The sequence below is a fragment of the Macaca fascicularis genome, chromosome 10, assembly GCF_037993035.2.
Source record: "Macaca fascicularis isolate 582-1 chromosome 10, T2T-MFA8v1.1".
Taxonomy (NCBI): domain Eukaryota; kingdom Metazoa; phylum Chordata; class Mammalia; order Primates; family Cercopithecidae; genus Macaca; species Macaca fascicularis.
The window spans coordinates 19,972,859-19,989,112 of NC_088384.1; the positions used below are offsets into that span (position 1 = coordinate 19,972,859).

Here is a 16,254-nt window from a genome sequence, read left to right on the forward strand (position 1 = left end):
GCAGACACGATTGAAAACTCGTTTTCCTCTTACAATTGAAGATAGGAACCTTTTTAAGAGCAAGCACCAGGCACCGAATTTAACGACTGGTTGCATTTCTGGGTGATCCAAGACCGTTTGTCCCCGGCCTCCCTGGCAGCACAGCGGTAGGAGTTAAGAATGATGTTACACCATGCATGCAAAGTGCTCACAACACACTCTGGCACTCAGAAAACGAGAGCTGAGTCATGGATGCCCAGTTTCCCCATCTGTAAAATGAGCAAGTTCGATCACTTGAAACGACATTCTTGGACCTTGGATGACTCAGATTTTCCAGGTACATGCGGAAAAGCACGCCAGAGGGAAGGAGGAGGAGTGGCAGTGCTGCGACCAAGCCCAGGTTTAGCGAAACCGACAGCTCCACCACCCGCACTAGTTACCCCAGCTCCGGAGGTGCCAAGCGGATGGGGTGGGTAGTAGACACAGGGCGGAGCTTAGTCGGCTCCGCCCCCAGCCCGCGCTTTTCTCATTGGCCCAGTGAACTCGAGACTCGTGACGCCTTAGGCGTGCGCCCAGCGTGTGAAGGGGGCTTGGCTCGCTGAGCGGGAGGAGAGAAGATGGCGACATCCGTGGTGCACCGATTCCTGCGATTACTGCACGGGGTCGCGCCGTGGCGGAGCAGGTATAGCAGCGCGGAGAGACTGCCTTGGGGCGTGGGGCAACCTGGACCAAGCTGGGGTCTGGAGAGAGATGTTTCTCTGTCGCGGGCTCGCTCTGAGGCGAGCTTGGGTGGAGACGGAGCTACCTTCACCTCGAGCTTAGAAGCAGGTGCGACTGCTCCTGTCTAGGGCGGTCCGGATTTAGTTAAGGTGTGGCCTAGAAAGTCTCGCTTTGCCCTTTCCAGCTAGGTGGAAGTTCACGAGGGACAAAACCAGATGAAATAGGCTTCCTGCCCGTCACTCGACTCGAGGCAGGGCTTTCAGATGTTCAGATGCCATTTTCTCATGTGTTCGTTTTTGTAGAAGGAGGGATGTCTTGTGGGAAGGGCACTAGATTGAGTGTCAGGCTACTTTCATTTCTGGATCTTAGTCTTTGAAGCTCGAGGGTTGGATTAAGTAATCTCAAAACAGTCTGTTATGGGGCTAGAGTCTTGGTAACCTTTGTGACCCCCAGCTGTTAGGTTCTTAGAAATTGAAGAGACTTGAGGGGGGTCTTCTTAGTCCAGCTGTCTCTCTTTGGAGTTAATGAGATTGGGGCTCCGAGAGAGGGAGGGATTTGCTCGAGTTCACCTAGCCAGTTTGTAGCAGAGCCAGGAATCAAGGTACCTCTCTCTCACGCGACGATCTTTCTCTCAGGCTGCCCACTGTGGGGACAGTTGTTATACAAAAAATAGAGCATTTGGACTGTCAGAAAATGGGTTAAAATGTTGGTATCTGTGACTCAGAGTCGGCTGCCTGGTGTCATTTCAAAGAGCTAAGATTTGAGAGATGCGTCATACTTGTGTGTTTCTTACAGGGTTCATTTTGTCAGCGTTGATCAGAGGATAACTTATTGTAGTTTTGGGAGGAGAAGGACACCGGATTTGGACTGAGGGGGGAACAGTAACCGTCATTGGTCTTGTTATGAAAGTGTGACATTTTCATCATTAACTGTACAGAAATGATTATCTCTTAGGAGAGGGCTCTGCATTATGGTGGTAACTGTTAGAATTTGGGCAGAAGGCTTTGTTTTCAATGTTATTAGCAGGCGCGCTGTTTATGAGTCAACCCTGAATTCATTTAAAGTGTGTCATAGGCCAGGTGCGGTGGCTCACGCCTGTGATCCCAGCACTTTGGGAGGCCAAGGTGGGTGGAGCACTTGAGGTCAGGAGTTCGAGACCAGCCTGGCCAACGTGGTGAAACCCCGTCTCTACTAAAAAAAATACAACAATCAGCTGGGCGTGGTGGCAGGCACCTGTAATCCCAGCTACTTGGGAGGCTGAGGCAGGAGAATTGCTTGAACCTGGGAGGCAGAGGTTGCAATGAGCCAAGATTGCGCCACCCCACTCCTGCCTGGGTGGCACAGTGAGACTTTGTCTCAAAAAAATTAAAAATAAAGTGTGTCATGAATTGGAAGGACTAAAATATGACATCTTAAAAAAGTTTTTGTTGTTGTTTATTTGTTTTGGGAATCAGAGCCTCACTCTGTTGCCCAAGAGGAAGTGCAGTGGTGTGATGATGGCTCACTGCAGCCTCCACCTCCTCAGCTCAAGCAGTTCTCCCACCTCAGCCTCCTGAGTAGCTAGGACCACAGGTGCACGCCACCACGCCCAGCTGTTTTTTTTTGCTTTTTTTGAGGGGGGTAGACACAGGGTTTTACCATGTTGCCCAGGCTGGTCTCGAACTCCTGGGCTCAAGTGATCTATCCACTTTTTTTTTTTTTTTTTGAGATGGAGTCTCGCTGTCGCCCAGGCTGGAGTGCAGTGGTGTGATCTCGGCTCACCTCAACCTCTGCCTCCTAGGTTCAAGCGATTCTCCTGCCTCAACCTGCCAAGTAGCTGGGACTACAGCCGCGCACCACCATGCCCAGCTAAGTTTTGTATTTTTAGTGGAGATGGGGTTTCACCATGTTTCCCAGGGTGGTCTCCATCTCCTGACCTCGTGATCTGCCTGCCTCGGCCTCCCAAAGTGCTGGGTTTACAGGCGTGAGCCACCGCACCCAGCCATCCACCCACTTTCACCTACGAAAGTGCTGGCATTACAGAGGTGAGCTATCGCACCCCATCTACAATAATTTTTTTAAATGATGAGAGGAAGCTGTACCTCAGTCACCATCGTTTTAAAAAGGGGGAGAAAAAAGCTATATATACACATATATATACACACATATATATGTATATATATACACACATATATATGTATATATATACACACACATATATACGCACACATATATATACACACATATATATATATTTTTTTCCATGAGGTGGAGTCTCGCACTGTTGCCCAGGCTGAAGTGCAGTGGTGCGATCTTGGCTTACTGCAAGCTCCGCCTCCCGGGTGCACGCCATTCTCCTGCCTCAGCCTCCCGAGTAGCTGGGACTACAGGCGCCCGCCACCACGCCCAGCTAATTTTTTGTATTTTTAGTAGAGACGGGGTTTCACCATTTTAGCCAGGATGGTGTCGATCTCCTGACCTTGTGATTCATCTGCCTCGGCCTCCCAAAGAGCTGGGATTACAGGCATGAGCCACCGTGCCCGGCCAAAAAAGCTGTATTTTAGTACCAGTGTAGATAGATAAGATTAGACTTAGATGCAGAGGGTGAGAGGGATGAAGATTTGGGTACAATAAGAAGTCTTAATTTTCAAAGGTATTCTGTATCAAGATAGAAATGATATTGATACACAAACCAAAAAGATAACATTTCCGTAGGTTTTTAGTAAACCAGTGTCTATTTGTGAGACATGTAAATGAAAACCTTATATTTCAGGTAAGTTTTTCAATAACTGGGTGATGTGTGACAGGTGATAGATAACATCTTGGGTGATAATTTAGGGCCATGTTTCCCAAACTCATTTGATAAAAGAATGGGCTGAATGGGCTGGGATGCTTGTTAGAAATAGAGATTCCTGGCCAGGCACGGTGGCTCACGCCTGTAATCCCAGCACTTTGGGAGGCTGAGGCGGGCGGGTCATGAGGTCAGCAGATCGAGACTATCCTGGCTAACATGGTGAAACCCCATCTCTACTAAAAATATAAAAAATTAGCCGGGCATTTTGGCGGGCGCCTGTAGTCCCAGCTACTTGGGAAGTAGAGCTTGCAGTGAGCCGAGATCGCGCCACTGCACTCCAGCCTGGGCGAGAGAGCGAGACTCCGTCTCAAAAAAAAAAAAAAAAAGGAAAAAGAAATAGAGATTCCTTGGAAGTCTCTCTGAGCCTGCTGTGACTTGGGAGGCTAGCTGATTTAAAAAAATAAAAATAAAAGCCGGGCGCGGTGGCGCATGCCTGTAATCCCGGCACTTTGGGAGGCCAAGGTGGGTGGATCACGAGGTCAGGAGATCGAGACCAGCCTGGCCAACATGGTGAAACCCCGTCTCTACTGAAAATGCAAAAATTAGCTGGGTGTGGTGGCTTGTGTCTGTAGTCCCAACTACTCAGGAGGCTGAGGCAGGAGAATCTCTTGAACCCGGGAGACGGAAGTTGCAGTGAGCTGAGATTGCGCCACTGGACTCCAGCCTGGGTGACAGAGCGAGACTCTGTCTCAAAAAAAAAAAAAGAAAGATTCCAGACATGCCCCCATCCTGCTGCCAATTTCAGATTCAGTAGATACAAGTTGGGGCCCTGGCAACTGTAGTTTTTACAGGTGATTCTTAGGTTCAGGCAAATATGGACAATAGTACCTAGGAAGTAGTTTTTCGTGCATGACTTCCGTTCAGAAATATTTATGACATCCTTACCACTGCAAGCCACAGTGTCAAGGGACCATGGAGAAGGGAGAAAAAAGAAGGGGAGGAGGAGAGAATGAAGAATTTAAAAACATTTGAAATAGGCCTTGTCTTCAAGGAACTTTATTATATACTTGTAATACAAGGTGGAATATGGGATAATGCCTTCAAGAGGTCTGTCAGTTCTGTTTTAGGAGAACTTTCACAGCTTTAGAAAACAAGGGAGACATAAGGACTATAGGCAAAATGTTACTACTAGCAGTGATGTTAAAAATGTCTTAGGCCTGTGCGTGGTGTCTCACGCCTGTAATCCCAGCACTTTGGGAGGCTAAGGCAGGTGGATTGCAGGAGCTCAGGAGTTCAAGACCAGCCTGGGCAACATGCCAAAACCCTATCTGTACAAAAAATACAAAAATTAGCTGGTCATGGTGGTGCATACCTGTAGTCCCAGCTACTTGGGAGGCTGAGGTAGGAGGACTGCTTGAGCCCAGGGGGTTGAGGCTGCTGTGAACCAAGATCATGCCAGTGCACTCCAGCCTGGGCAACAGAGTGAGACCCTGTCTTAAAAAAAGAAAAAGAAAAAGAAAAAACTAGTGCAATTGGCCAGGTGTGGTGACTTATGTCTGTAATCTTAACACTTTGGGAGGCTGAGGCGGGAGAATTGCTTGAGCCCAAGAGTTCAAGACCAACGTGAGTAACATAGTGAGACCTCCTCTCTACAAAAAGTAGCTGGGTGCATGTCTGTGGTCCCAGCTACTTGGGAAGCTACGGTGGGAGGTTCACTTGTGCCCAGGAGGTCGAGGCAGCAGTGAGCTGTGATTTCACCACTGCATTCCAGCCTGGGTGACAGAGTGAGACCCTGTCTCAAAAAAAAAAAAAAAAAACTTATAACCAGGACACTATGGAGACAGATTAGTGAGAGTGAATGCTGGTCATAGATGATTGATATGGCCATCCCAGTGTATGTCAGCTGAATATCAACTCTTAATAGTAATAACAATGTAATTAGGTGCTAGGCCCTGGGCTCAGGTTTTGCATGATTGTCTTCTAATGAGGTGAGTTTTGTTTTTGCAGGTGGAGAAACTGAGGCTTAAGGTTAGTTAAGAAATTTCCTAAGGTCACACAGCTGCTAAGAAGTGGTAGCGCTGAGATTTGAGTTGCACAGGCAGACTGTAGTGCTTAATTGTGGGCTTTAATTCCCTGCTTGCGGGATGTGATGCAGAATGCATGTAGAAGAGACATCTGTTTTAACCCATCCATTCGTCTTTCTGGGCATACTCTCACTGTTGAGATTGAAGGCCAGTGAGAACACAGATAAACCCCTGTGTTCATCGAGGTATACCTACAGTAAACAAATAACTGAATACATACAGAATCCATTCATTTTGGGTAATGAGAAATGCTATGAAGAAAAAGCAAGATAATTAAGAAGCTAGTGTTCAACAGAAAGACAGACTTTGCATGTTCTCACTTATTTGTGGGAGCTGTAAATTAAAACAGTTGAACTCATGGAGATAGTAGAAGGATAGTTACCAGAAGTTGGAAAGGGTAGTGGGGGGGTGGGGGGATGGGAGGATATGGGGATGGTTAATGGGTATCAAAAAAATAAAATGGGCCAGGCGCAGTGGCTTACGCCTGTAATCCCAGCACTTTGGAGGCTCAGGTGGGTGGATCACCTGAGGTTAGGAGTTCAAGACTAGCCTGGCCCACAAACCCTGTCACTACTGAAAATACAAAAAATTAGCCAGGCATGGTGGTGTGCTCCTGTAATCCCAGCTACTCAGGAGGCTGAGGTAGGAGAATTGCTTGAACCCGGGAGTCAGAGGTTGCAGTGAGCTGAGATTGCGCCATTGCACTCCAGCCTGGGCAACAGAGCAAGACTCCATCTCAAAAAAATAAAATAAAATGAGTAAGACCTAGTATTTGCTAGCACAACAGGGTTGTGATCAAGATCAGCCTGGCCAAGAGGGTGAAACCCCGTCTCTACTAAAAATACAAAAAATTAGCCAGGCATGGTGGTGGGCGCCTGTAATCCCAGCTACTCGGGAGGCTGAGGCAGAGAAATGCTTGAACCTGGGAGGCAGAGGTTGCACTGAGCCGAGATCACTGCACTCCAGCCTGGGCGACAGAGCAAAACGCCGTCTCAAAAAACAAAACAAAACACTAAAAGAGTGTAACTGGATTATTTGTAACACAGAGCTTGAAAGCTTGAGGGGATAGATATCCCATTTACCTAGTGTGATTATTCCACATTGCATGCCTGTATCAAACTAGCTCATGTAACACGTAAATATATATACCTACTACATACCCAGAAAAATTAAAAAAAAAAAAAAATTCAGAAGTTAGTGCTCAAGAGGGCCAAGTCTTGGACATACAGTGCTCAGGAAAAACTGCACTGAGGAGTAACATTTGAGCAGAGAACTAAATGATGAGAGAGTGAGCCACATAGGAGAGGGGTGTACCCAGCAGAGCAAACAGCAAATGGAGGAGTGTGGAAAGGGGCACACATGTGGTGTGGACAAGGAGCGGCAAGAGGAGTGAGTGAGGAGGAAGAGAGGGAAAGTAGCTAGAGATCTGAGAGGCTGAAAAGATGTGGGATTTTGTCTTTCTGTTTTATTTATTTTTTTTCGAGACAGAGTCTTGCTCTGTCACCCAAGCTGGAGTGCAGTGCGCAATCTCGGCTCACTGCAACCTCCGTCTCCCAGGTTCAAGCAATTCTCCTGCCTCAGCCTCCTGAGTAACTAGGATTATAGGCGCCGACCACCACACCTGGCTAATTTTTGTATTTTTAGTAGAGATGGAGTTTCACCATGCTGGCCAGGCTGGTCTCGGACTCCTGACCTTGTGATCCACCCACCTTGGCCTCCCAAAGTGCTGGGAGTTCTCACAGGCATCAGCCACCATGCCCGGCCTTTATTTTTTGCTTTTTTCAGACAAAGTCTCTCTCTGTCATGCCAAGGCTGGAGTTCAGTGGTGTGATCTTGGCTCATTGCAACTTCCACATCACGGGTTCAAGCAGTTCTCTTGCCTCAGTCTCCCAAGTAGCTGGGATTACAGGCCACCACCATCACACCCGTCTAATTTTTTGTATTTTTAGTAGAGATGGGGTTTCACCATATTGGCAGGCTAATTTTTTTGTATTTTTAGTAGAGACGGGGTTTCACTTATTGCCCAGGCTGGTCTCAAACTCCCGACCTCAGGTGATCCACCTGCCTCAGCCTCCCAAAGTGCTGAGATTACAGGCGTGAGCCACCAATCCTGGCCAGTGGTAAAGTTTTCATGCCTTGCCAGTGGATTGAATTTGGATGATGAGAAAGAAAGGACTTAAAAATGAGTCCTGGGCTGGGTGCGGTGGCTCATGCCTGTAATCCCAGCACTTTGGGAGGCCGAGACGGGCGAATCATGAGTCAGGAGATCGAGACCATCCTGGCTAACACGGTGAAACCCCGTCTCTACTAAAAAATACAGAAAACTGGCCAGGCGAAGTGGCGGGCGCCTGTAGTCCCAGCTACTCGGGAGACTGAGGCAGGAGAATGGCATGAATCCGGGAGGCGGAGCTTGTAGTGAGTTGAGATCCAGCCACTGCACTCCAGCCTGGGCGACAGAGCGAGACTCCATCTCAAAAAAAAAAAAAAAAGGTTGTACCTGAGGGCTGGATGAACAGTGGTACCTTGTTTTGACCTGGTATGTTAATTATAGTAATGCTGGTACTGTAACAGATAAACACTAGCATTCTCAGTGGCTTAACGCAGTAGAAGTTTATTTCTCACTTTTGTAAAGCCCTATTGGGTGCTCCTGATTGGCAGGGCAGCTGTTCTCCAAGCAATGTTCAGGGACCCAGTCTCCTGCCATCTTTTTTTTTTTTTTGGAGACGGAGTCTTGCTCTGTCACCCAGGGCTGGAGTGCAGTGGCATGATCTCGGCTCACTGCAGCCTCTGCCTCCCAGGTTGAAGCAATTCTCCTGCGTCAGCCTCCTGAGTAGCTGGGATTACAGGTGCACACCACCACACCCATCTAATTTTTTGTGTTTTAGTAGCTACTGGGTTTTACCATATTGCCCAGGCTGGTCTCGAACTCCTGAGCTCAGGCAATCCCCCCACCTCAGCCTCCCAAAGCACTAGGATTACAGGTGTGAGCCACCGTGCCTGGCCTTCCTGCCATCTTTAATACTTCCACAGTTGGCATGTTTGTCTGCATCAAGCTGGCTGGAGGAGGTAAGCTTGGAGGTGAATGCCTGGGAAGCCTGAATGATCCTCAGATTTCATTGGTTCACACTCAGTCTCATGGCCACACCTTGCTGCATGGGAGGCTGGGAAATGTAGTCTAACAGGTGTCCAGAAGAGGAAGTGCATTTGGTAAATATCTGGCTAGTCTCTGCTATCGATAGAGAACTCTGGGGCAGGAGCAGATTGAAGGTGAGTTAGAGAGGGTCAGGAATCCTGTTTTCTTTTTTTTTTTTTTTTTTTTTTTTTTTTTTTTTTTTTTTTTTGAGACGGAGTCTCGCTCTGCCACCCAGGCTGGAGTGCAGTGGCCGGATCTCAGCTCACTGCAAGCTCCGCCTCCCGGGTTCACGCCATTCTCCTGCCTCAGCCTCCCGAGTAGCTGGGACTACAGGCGCCCGCCACCTCGCCCGGCTAGTTTTTTGTATTTTTTAGTAGAGACAGGGTTTCACCGTGTCAGCCAGGATGGTCTCGATCTCCTGACCTCGTGATCCGCCCGTCTCGGCCTCCCAAAGTGCTGGGATTACAGGCTTGAGCCACCGCGCCCGGCCTGGCAGGAATCCTGTTTTCTACAGACTCAGTTTAAGAGGACTCAAAGTGGGGCCACTGGGTAGCTGGCCCCTGGAGGAGCAATGAAGGAGTCATCAGTGGATGGTTCTTTAAAGCCATGGGACTGGATAAGCATCTCTGGGGAGAGTGCATAGGTAGAGAAGAGATCTGAACCCTGGGCATGGCAAGAATCCACAGTTAGGAAGCAAAGGAGAATTCACAAATAGAGACTGAGAAGAAACAGGAGGAAAAAATCACGGTCCCAAAAGCCCAGTGAAGAGTTTTTCAAGGAGAGAAAGATCAACTGTGTCATGCTGCTGAGACGTCAAGTAAGATGAGACCTCAGATGTGTGTGTGTGTTGGTGTTGGCAACAGGAGGGTTGTTGGTGACCTTGATGAGGTGGTGTGATAGGAACAAAACTTTATTGAGTGGGACTAAGAGGCTGAGAGGTGAGGAAGTGGTGACAGTGAATAGAGAGCTCTTTTTAGGCTTGGAATGAAGAAGAGCAGAAAAGTAGGGGGACCAAAGAATGATAACATGGTAGACAGTGTTTGTGTAGGACTGAAGAAATGACAGCATTCATCTGAAAATCGGGAAGATCCCATAATAAAATTCTCCTGCCTCAGCCTCCTGAGTATCTGGTACTACAGCGTGTGTGCCACCACACCTAATTTTTGTATTTTTAGTAGAAATGGGGTTTCACCACGTTGACCAGGCTGGTCTTGAACTCCTGACCTCAAGTAATCCACCCGCCTTGGCCTTCCAAAGTGCTGGGATTACAGGCATGAGCCACCATGCCTGGCTAGCTGTTTTTAAGTCAAGGAAATTTTATGTGCAAAAAGGAAAGTACCTAAATCTGACGTACCAAACTGATATAATGAATTTCCCAATATTTGTTCCAGCAACTGGGGCTACAGCAGTGGACAAAAAGCTGAGCTCTTTGTTCTTGGGCAGGGTTCCTGAGGGGGAAGGTGGATATGCAAAACAAACCACCTGAGTGCCCTGTGTCCAGTTACGGTGGATATATAAATGATCATCTTCCATTCCTATTTCCTCCTGTCAGACAAAGCCTTGTTAACCAGTCTGCAAACATTCTTTCAGTTAGGGGTTTTTCAGTATTCTGGAAAACACAATGTGGCAGTGTACAGAACACAACAATTCATGCTTTAGTCAGTTTTTGCACTTCCTGTTAAAATTCTGTTTGGAAAGCAGGATTTTAGGCTTTTTGCTGTGGTAGTGGGAGTATCCAGTCTAAGAAATGAACATTGTTCAGAACTGAAAGAACTTTCATATACTGAAATACACCCTTCATTGTGTTAATAGCTGTGTATCTGGCTGGCCTTGGGGGTGGCGCTCGTCATGGTAAGATGCTTTTTCTCCGTACAAACCTTGTTTGCCTATAGGAGGATCGGATTCATCATGTTAGCTACAATAGCGCTATGCTGCAAGGGTGTGGTTTTTGATTTTTTTAAGGCAGGGTCCTACTCTGTCACCCAGGCTTGACTACAGTGGCGTGATTTCGGCTCACTGTAACCTCTGCCTCCTGGGTTCAGGCGATCCTCCCACTTCAGCTTTTTGGTTCGGTAGGACTACAGGCACACACCATCATGCCCGGCTAATTTTTGTATTTTTTGTACAGATGGGGTTTCACCAGGCTGGTCTTGAACTCCTGGGCTCAAGCAATCCTCCCGCCTCAGCCTCCCACAGTGCCAGGATTATAGTTGTGAACTGCAATGCCCAGCCTGGCAAGGTGGGTGTTTGTTTTGTTTTGTTTTTTGAGACGGAGTCTCGCTCTGTTGCCTAGACTGGAGTGCAGTGGCATGATCTCAGCTCACTGCAACCTCCACTTCCCAGGTTCAAGTGATTCTCTTGCCTCAGCTTCCCGAGTAGCTGGTACTACAGTGTGTGTGCCACCATGCCCGGCTAAGTTTTGTATTTTTAGTAGAGACAGGGTTTCACCATGTTGGCCAGGCTGGTCTCGAACTCCTGACCTCAAGTGATCCACCCACCTCGGCCTCCCAAAATGCTGGGATTACAGGCGTGAGCCATCGTGCTCAGCCAGGTGTTTGTAAGGCAAGGAAATTTTATGCGAAAAAAGGAAAATACCTAAATCTGATAACGTTTGTAGGATATCTATATAAGACATAACTTGGGCTAAGTGCTGTGGCTCACGCCTGTAATCCCAGCACTTTGGAGGGCCGAGGCAGGTGGATCACTTGAGGTCAGGAGTTTGAGGCCAGCCTGGCCAACGTGGTGAAACCGTGTCTCTACTAAAAATACAAAAATTAGTCAGGTGTGGTGGCATGTGCCTGTAATTCCAGGTACTCAGGAGGCTGAGGCATGAGAATCGCTTGAACCCGGGAGGTGGAGGTTGCAGTGAGCCAAGATCCGCTCCAGCCTGCGTAACAGAGTGAGACTCTGTCACACACACACACACACACAAAAGACATAACTAAATATCCACGGAAGTAAATGTTATAGTATGAAAGTAATAAATGCAATTCTATTTTTCACAAAAATACTAATTTAGACATTTTTTTTTTTTTTTGAGACGGAGTCTCGCTCTGTCACCCAGGCTGGAGTGCAGTGGCCAGATCTCAGCTCACTGCAAGCTCCGCCTCCCGGGTTCACGCCATTCTCCTGCCTCAGCCTCCCGAGTAGCTGGGACTACAGGCGCCTGCCACCTCGCCTGGCTAAGTTTTTTGTATTTTTAGTAGAGACGGGGTTTCACTGTGTTAGCCAGGATGGTCTCGATCTCCTGACCTCGTGATCCGCCCGTCTCGGCCTCCCAAAGTGCTGGGATTACAGGCTTGAGCCACTGCGCCCGGCCTAATTTAGACATTTATAATAGAGTGAATTATTCTATCATAAAGGGTTCCAAGGAAAAAAATGTTTATTGACTTGGATACAGTTTTTTTACTTTAGATTTCAGGTCAGTATTTGGGGAAACTGAAGTGATATCTAAACTGAAAGTGAGATATTTCCTCTTTGATTAAGGGAAACTCAACCAAAAACTCATTAATGCTTTGCTTGCCGGCATAGTCATTTATTGCCACTGGGAATATGTCTGATTTCTCCAGGCAAAGATGAAACAAAGAAGAGAAACTAACTGAACCAGAATAGTATTTTCTTTTTTTTTTTTTTTTTTGAGATGCAGTTTTGCTCTTGTTGCCCCGGCTGGAGTGCGATGGCACGATCTCAGCTCATCTCAACCTCCGTCTCCCAGGTTCAAGTGATTCTCCTACCTCAGCCTCCCAAGTAGCTGGAATTACAGGCATGTGCCACAATACCCAGCTAATTTTGTATTTTTAGTAGAGGTGGGGTTTCTCCATGTTGGTCAGGCTGGTCTCAAACTCCCAACCTCAGGTGATCTGCCCACCTCAGCCTCCCAAAAAAAACCCAAAAAATCTTTTTATTGGGAAATAGTTTCAGGCTTACAGAAAGTTATAGAAATAGTACATAGAATTCCCAAATACCTTTTACCCAGATTCCTCAAATGTCAGCCCTATTTGCTTTCTCATTTTCCATCTCTATATGTGTATGTGTGTGATACATATACATTTTTTTCCTGAGACACTTGAGAGCAATTTGCCAACTTGATGACCTTTTGCTTTTAAGTCCTTTTCTAGGCCAGGTGCGGTGGCTTATACTTGTAATCCCAGCACTTTGGGAGGCCGGGCGGGTGGATCACATGAGATCAGGAGTTCAAGACCAGCCTGGCCAACATGGTGAAAACTCATCTCTACTAAAAATACGAAAATTAGCCGGGCGTGGTGGCACATGCCTGTAGTACCAGCTACTAGGGAGGCTGAGGCAGGAGAATCTCTTGAGCCTGGGAGGCGGAGGTTGAAGTGAGCTGAGATTGTGCCACTGCACTCCAGCCTGGGTGACAGATCAAGACTCCATCTCAAGAATGAATGAATGAATAAATAAATATTTCAGTCCTTTCCCTACAGGACATTTTCTTACCTACAGTACAGTTGTCAAAACCAAGACATTTACATTGATACAATATTGTTATTGAATATTTAAATTTTGCCAATTAATCCACTAATTTTAATTTTAAGAATAATATTTAATGGTTCATTTTGCTTGGTTATAGCTTCCATCACTGTGAGATCACTGCCCTGAGCCAATCTCTACAGCCCTTGTGGAAGCTGCCTTTTAGAGCCTTTCGCACAGGTAAGGAGCAATTAGAGATGGTGGTGGCCCTCTCTGTGCCTCAGTTTCGTCGTCTGTAAATTGGGATCAACATAGGGTTGTTGTTACAGTTAAATGAATTAGTGTGCGGAAAGTACCTGGCACGCAGTTAATCACTGAAGCATTAGCTTTGCTTTGCTTTTTTTTTTTGAGACAGAGTCTTGCTCTGTCACCCAGGCTGGAATGCAATGGTGCAATCTCAGCTTACTAAACCTCCACCTCATAGGTTTAAGTAATTCTCCTTCTCCAAGTAGCTGGGACACAGACGTGCACCACCACGCCTGGCTAATTTTTATTATTAATTGTTGTTACTGTTTTTATATTTCAAAGACTGCATGCATACCGGCTAATTTTTGTATTTTTAGTAGAGATGGGGTTTTGCGATGGTGCCCAGGCTGGTCTCAAACTCCTGGCCTCAAGTGATCTGCCCACCTTGGCCTCCCAAAACGTTGGCATTACAGGCATGAGCCACCATGCCCGGCCTCATTATGTTTTTTTGATTATAGCCATTCTGATGGGTGTCAGGGGGTCTCATTGTGGTTTTGATTTGCATTTCCCTGATTACTAATAATGCTGTATTAGTTTGCTAGGGCTATGGTAACAAAGTAACACAAACTGAGTTGCTTGAACAGCAGACATTTGTCTTATTATTCGAGGGGCTAAATGTCTGAGATCAAGGTGTCAAGGGTGCTTCCTTTGGAGGGCTGTGAGGGAGAATCTGTTCCATGCCTCTTGCCTAGCTTCCAATGGTTTGCTGGCAATCTCTGGCATTCCTTACATATAGAAGCATCACTCTAGTCTCCTCCTTCAGTTTCACATGGTATTCTCCCTGTGTGTATGTCTGTTTCTAGATTTTCCCTTTTTATAGGGATACCCATCATATTGGATTTGGACCCACTTGGCCACCTTATTTTATTTTATTTTATTTTATTTTATTTTATTTTATTTATTTATTGAGAGGGAGTCTTGCTCTGTCATCCAGGCTGGAGTGCAGTGGCATGATCTCGGCTCACTGCAAGCTCTGCCTCCCAGGTTCATGTCATTCTCCTGCCTCAGCCTCCCGAGTAGCTGGGAGTACAGGCGACCGCCACCACGCCTGGCTAATTTGTTGTATTTTTAGTGGAGACGGGATTTCACCGTGTTAGCCAGGATGGTTGCGATCTCCTGACCTTGTGATCCTCCCGCCTTGGCCTCCCAGAGTGCTGGGATTACATGCGTGAGCCACTGCGCCCAGCCTGCAACCTCATTTTAATTTGATAACCTCTGTAAAGACCTTCTCTCCAACCAACTAAGGGCACCGTCTAAGGTACTCAGGGTTAGAACTTCAACATAAGAGTTTTGGGGGAGTTTTCAGCAATTTAACGCATAACACATATTTAACCTGTCTTTTCTTGTGCTTATTGGCCAATGTATGTTTTCTTTGGACAAAGGTGTATTCAAATCCTTTGCACATTTCAATTGATTGATTGAGAGAGTCTCACTCTGTTGCCCAGGCTGGAGTGCAGTGGCGTGATCATAGCTCACTGTAACCTTGAACTCCTGGGTTCAAGCAATCCTCCCACCTCAGCCTCCCTAGTAGCTGGGACTGTAGGTGCAAGCCGCTGTGCCTGGCTATTTGTCTTTTTTATTGTTGACCTGTAAGAATTTATGAGATTTTGCATTTGAGAGAGAATACCAGTGCCTGCTCAAAATTGGGCCTGTGTTATAAAAGCAAGATCAAAGAGTCCTGGGTGAGAAATGGTGTTTGGCTTCAAGTTCTGGACCTGTTGGTGACCACCTGGGCAACCTTGATTAATTTCTTGACCTCTTTGTGATTCAGTGTTTTCATCTTATTAATACATTTTGTGACTGCGGTGGCAGTTGAGGCCATTGTAATTCTATAGGAAAGATGCCTGTCCTGTACTGACTGACAGAATTTGGAGACAGGAGGGTCTGAGTAGTGACCCAAGGTTTCACCTGCCTGCTAGATACCTTGAGGATCCAGTCACCTCTACTGAGGGCTTCTGAGGTGCACTGACTTTTCCTGACCCTCCCATTGGTGCTGGGTTTGCATGACTCTTCCCTATTCCTGTCTCCGAGGCTCAAAATTGTCCTGTTTTTTATTACAGATGCCAGAAAAGTCCACACTGCTCCTGCCCGAACCACGTTCCTGCTGCGTCCCCTGCCCATTCTGTTGGCGACAGGTGGCGGGTATGCAGGGTACCGGCAGTATGAGAAGTACAGGGAGCGAGAGCTGGAAAAGCTGGGATTGGAGATTCCACCCAAACTTGCTGGTCACTGGGAGGTAGGAATGAGGCGGAACTGCCTTGGGTTCTTGTCCAGCAAACTGTCTGTCACTTTTCCAGTTGTTCCAAAGTTGAAATGTTTGAACAAGTCAAATACGCTTTCTTGGAGCTCACGTCTCCGGTCGGTTTTGGCCAGATACAGGACTTATAACTTCGGTGTCATGTCAAGCTTGTCTTATGTCCCCAGACCTAACCCTGGTCTCCCCAAGGGTTCTAAGTAGAAATTTCATGCTGTTGAAGTCTCAGAGCATACATCTTGAATTGGTGCTGACATCCTGGCTGTTCTGCTATTCTTTCCTTGTTAGTTGGAAGAGGGCTGAAACTATTGAGCTTTTGTGATGTGGATTAGTTCTCACCAGGAACCAGACAGAAATAATCAAATTCCTTTGTCATTATTGCTCAGAATGCTTCCTTCCATCATAGTCACACGATAGGGGCAGCCTGCATTGTTGTTGAATGCACAATACATAACGAAACATCTTGTTCCTCTGTGCTTCCTGTGTCCCAGGACGATTCCTGACTCACAGGAGACATTCAGTAAATTGTGAAATTGAATATAAAGGTGTAAGTTTAAAAATTGCCTTTTTTTAT

The 16,254-nt window shown here is 46.8% G+C and overlaps 1 protein-coding gene across 7 annotated transcripts in view; it reads left to right on the top strand.

Moving 5' to 3' along the window:
- Positions 1–585: 585 nt before the first annotated feature.
- PISD (phosphatidylserine decarboxylase) overlaps positions 586–16,254 on the top strand; it is a 44,885-nt gene continuing 29,216 nt past the window's right edge. For 4 of the 7 annotated variants that reach the window (XM_065522247.2, XM_065522245.2, XM_074003946.1 and 1 more), the window contains exons 1-3: positions 586–661; positions 13,281–13,360; positions 15,487–15,662. In XM_065522247.2, the coding sequence (XP_065378319.1) occupies positions 15,487–15,662 (176 nt within the window). In that variant the 5' untranslated portion in view covers positions 586–661; positions 13,281–13,360. Of the gene's footprint in view, positions 662–10,817; positions 10,929–13,280; positions 13,361–15,486; positions 15,663–16,254 lie in introns of all 7 variants that reach the window. The other 3 variants (XM_074003944.1, XM_074003947.1, XM_005567540.5) reach the window with 1 other exon arrangement.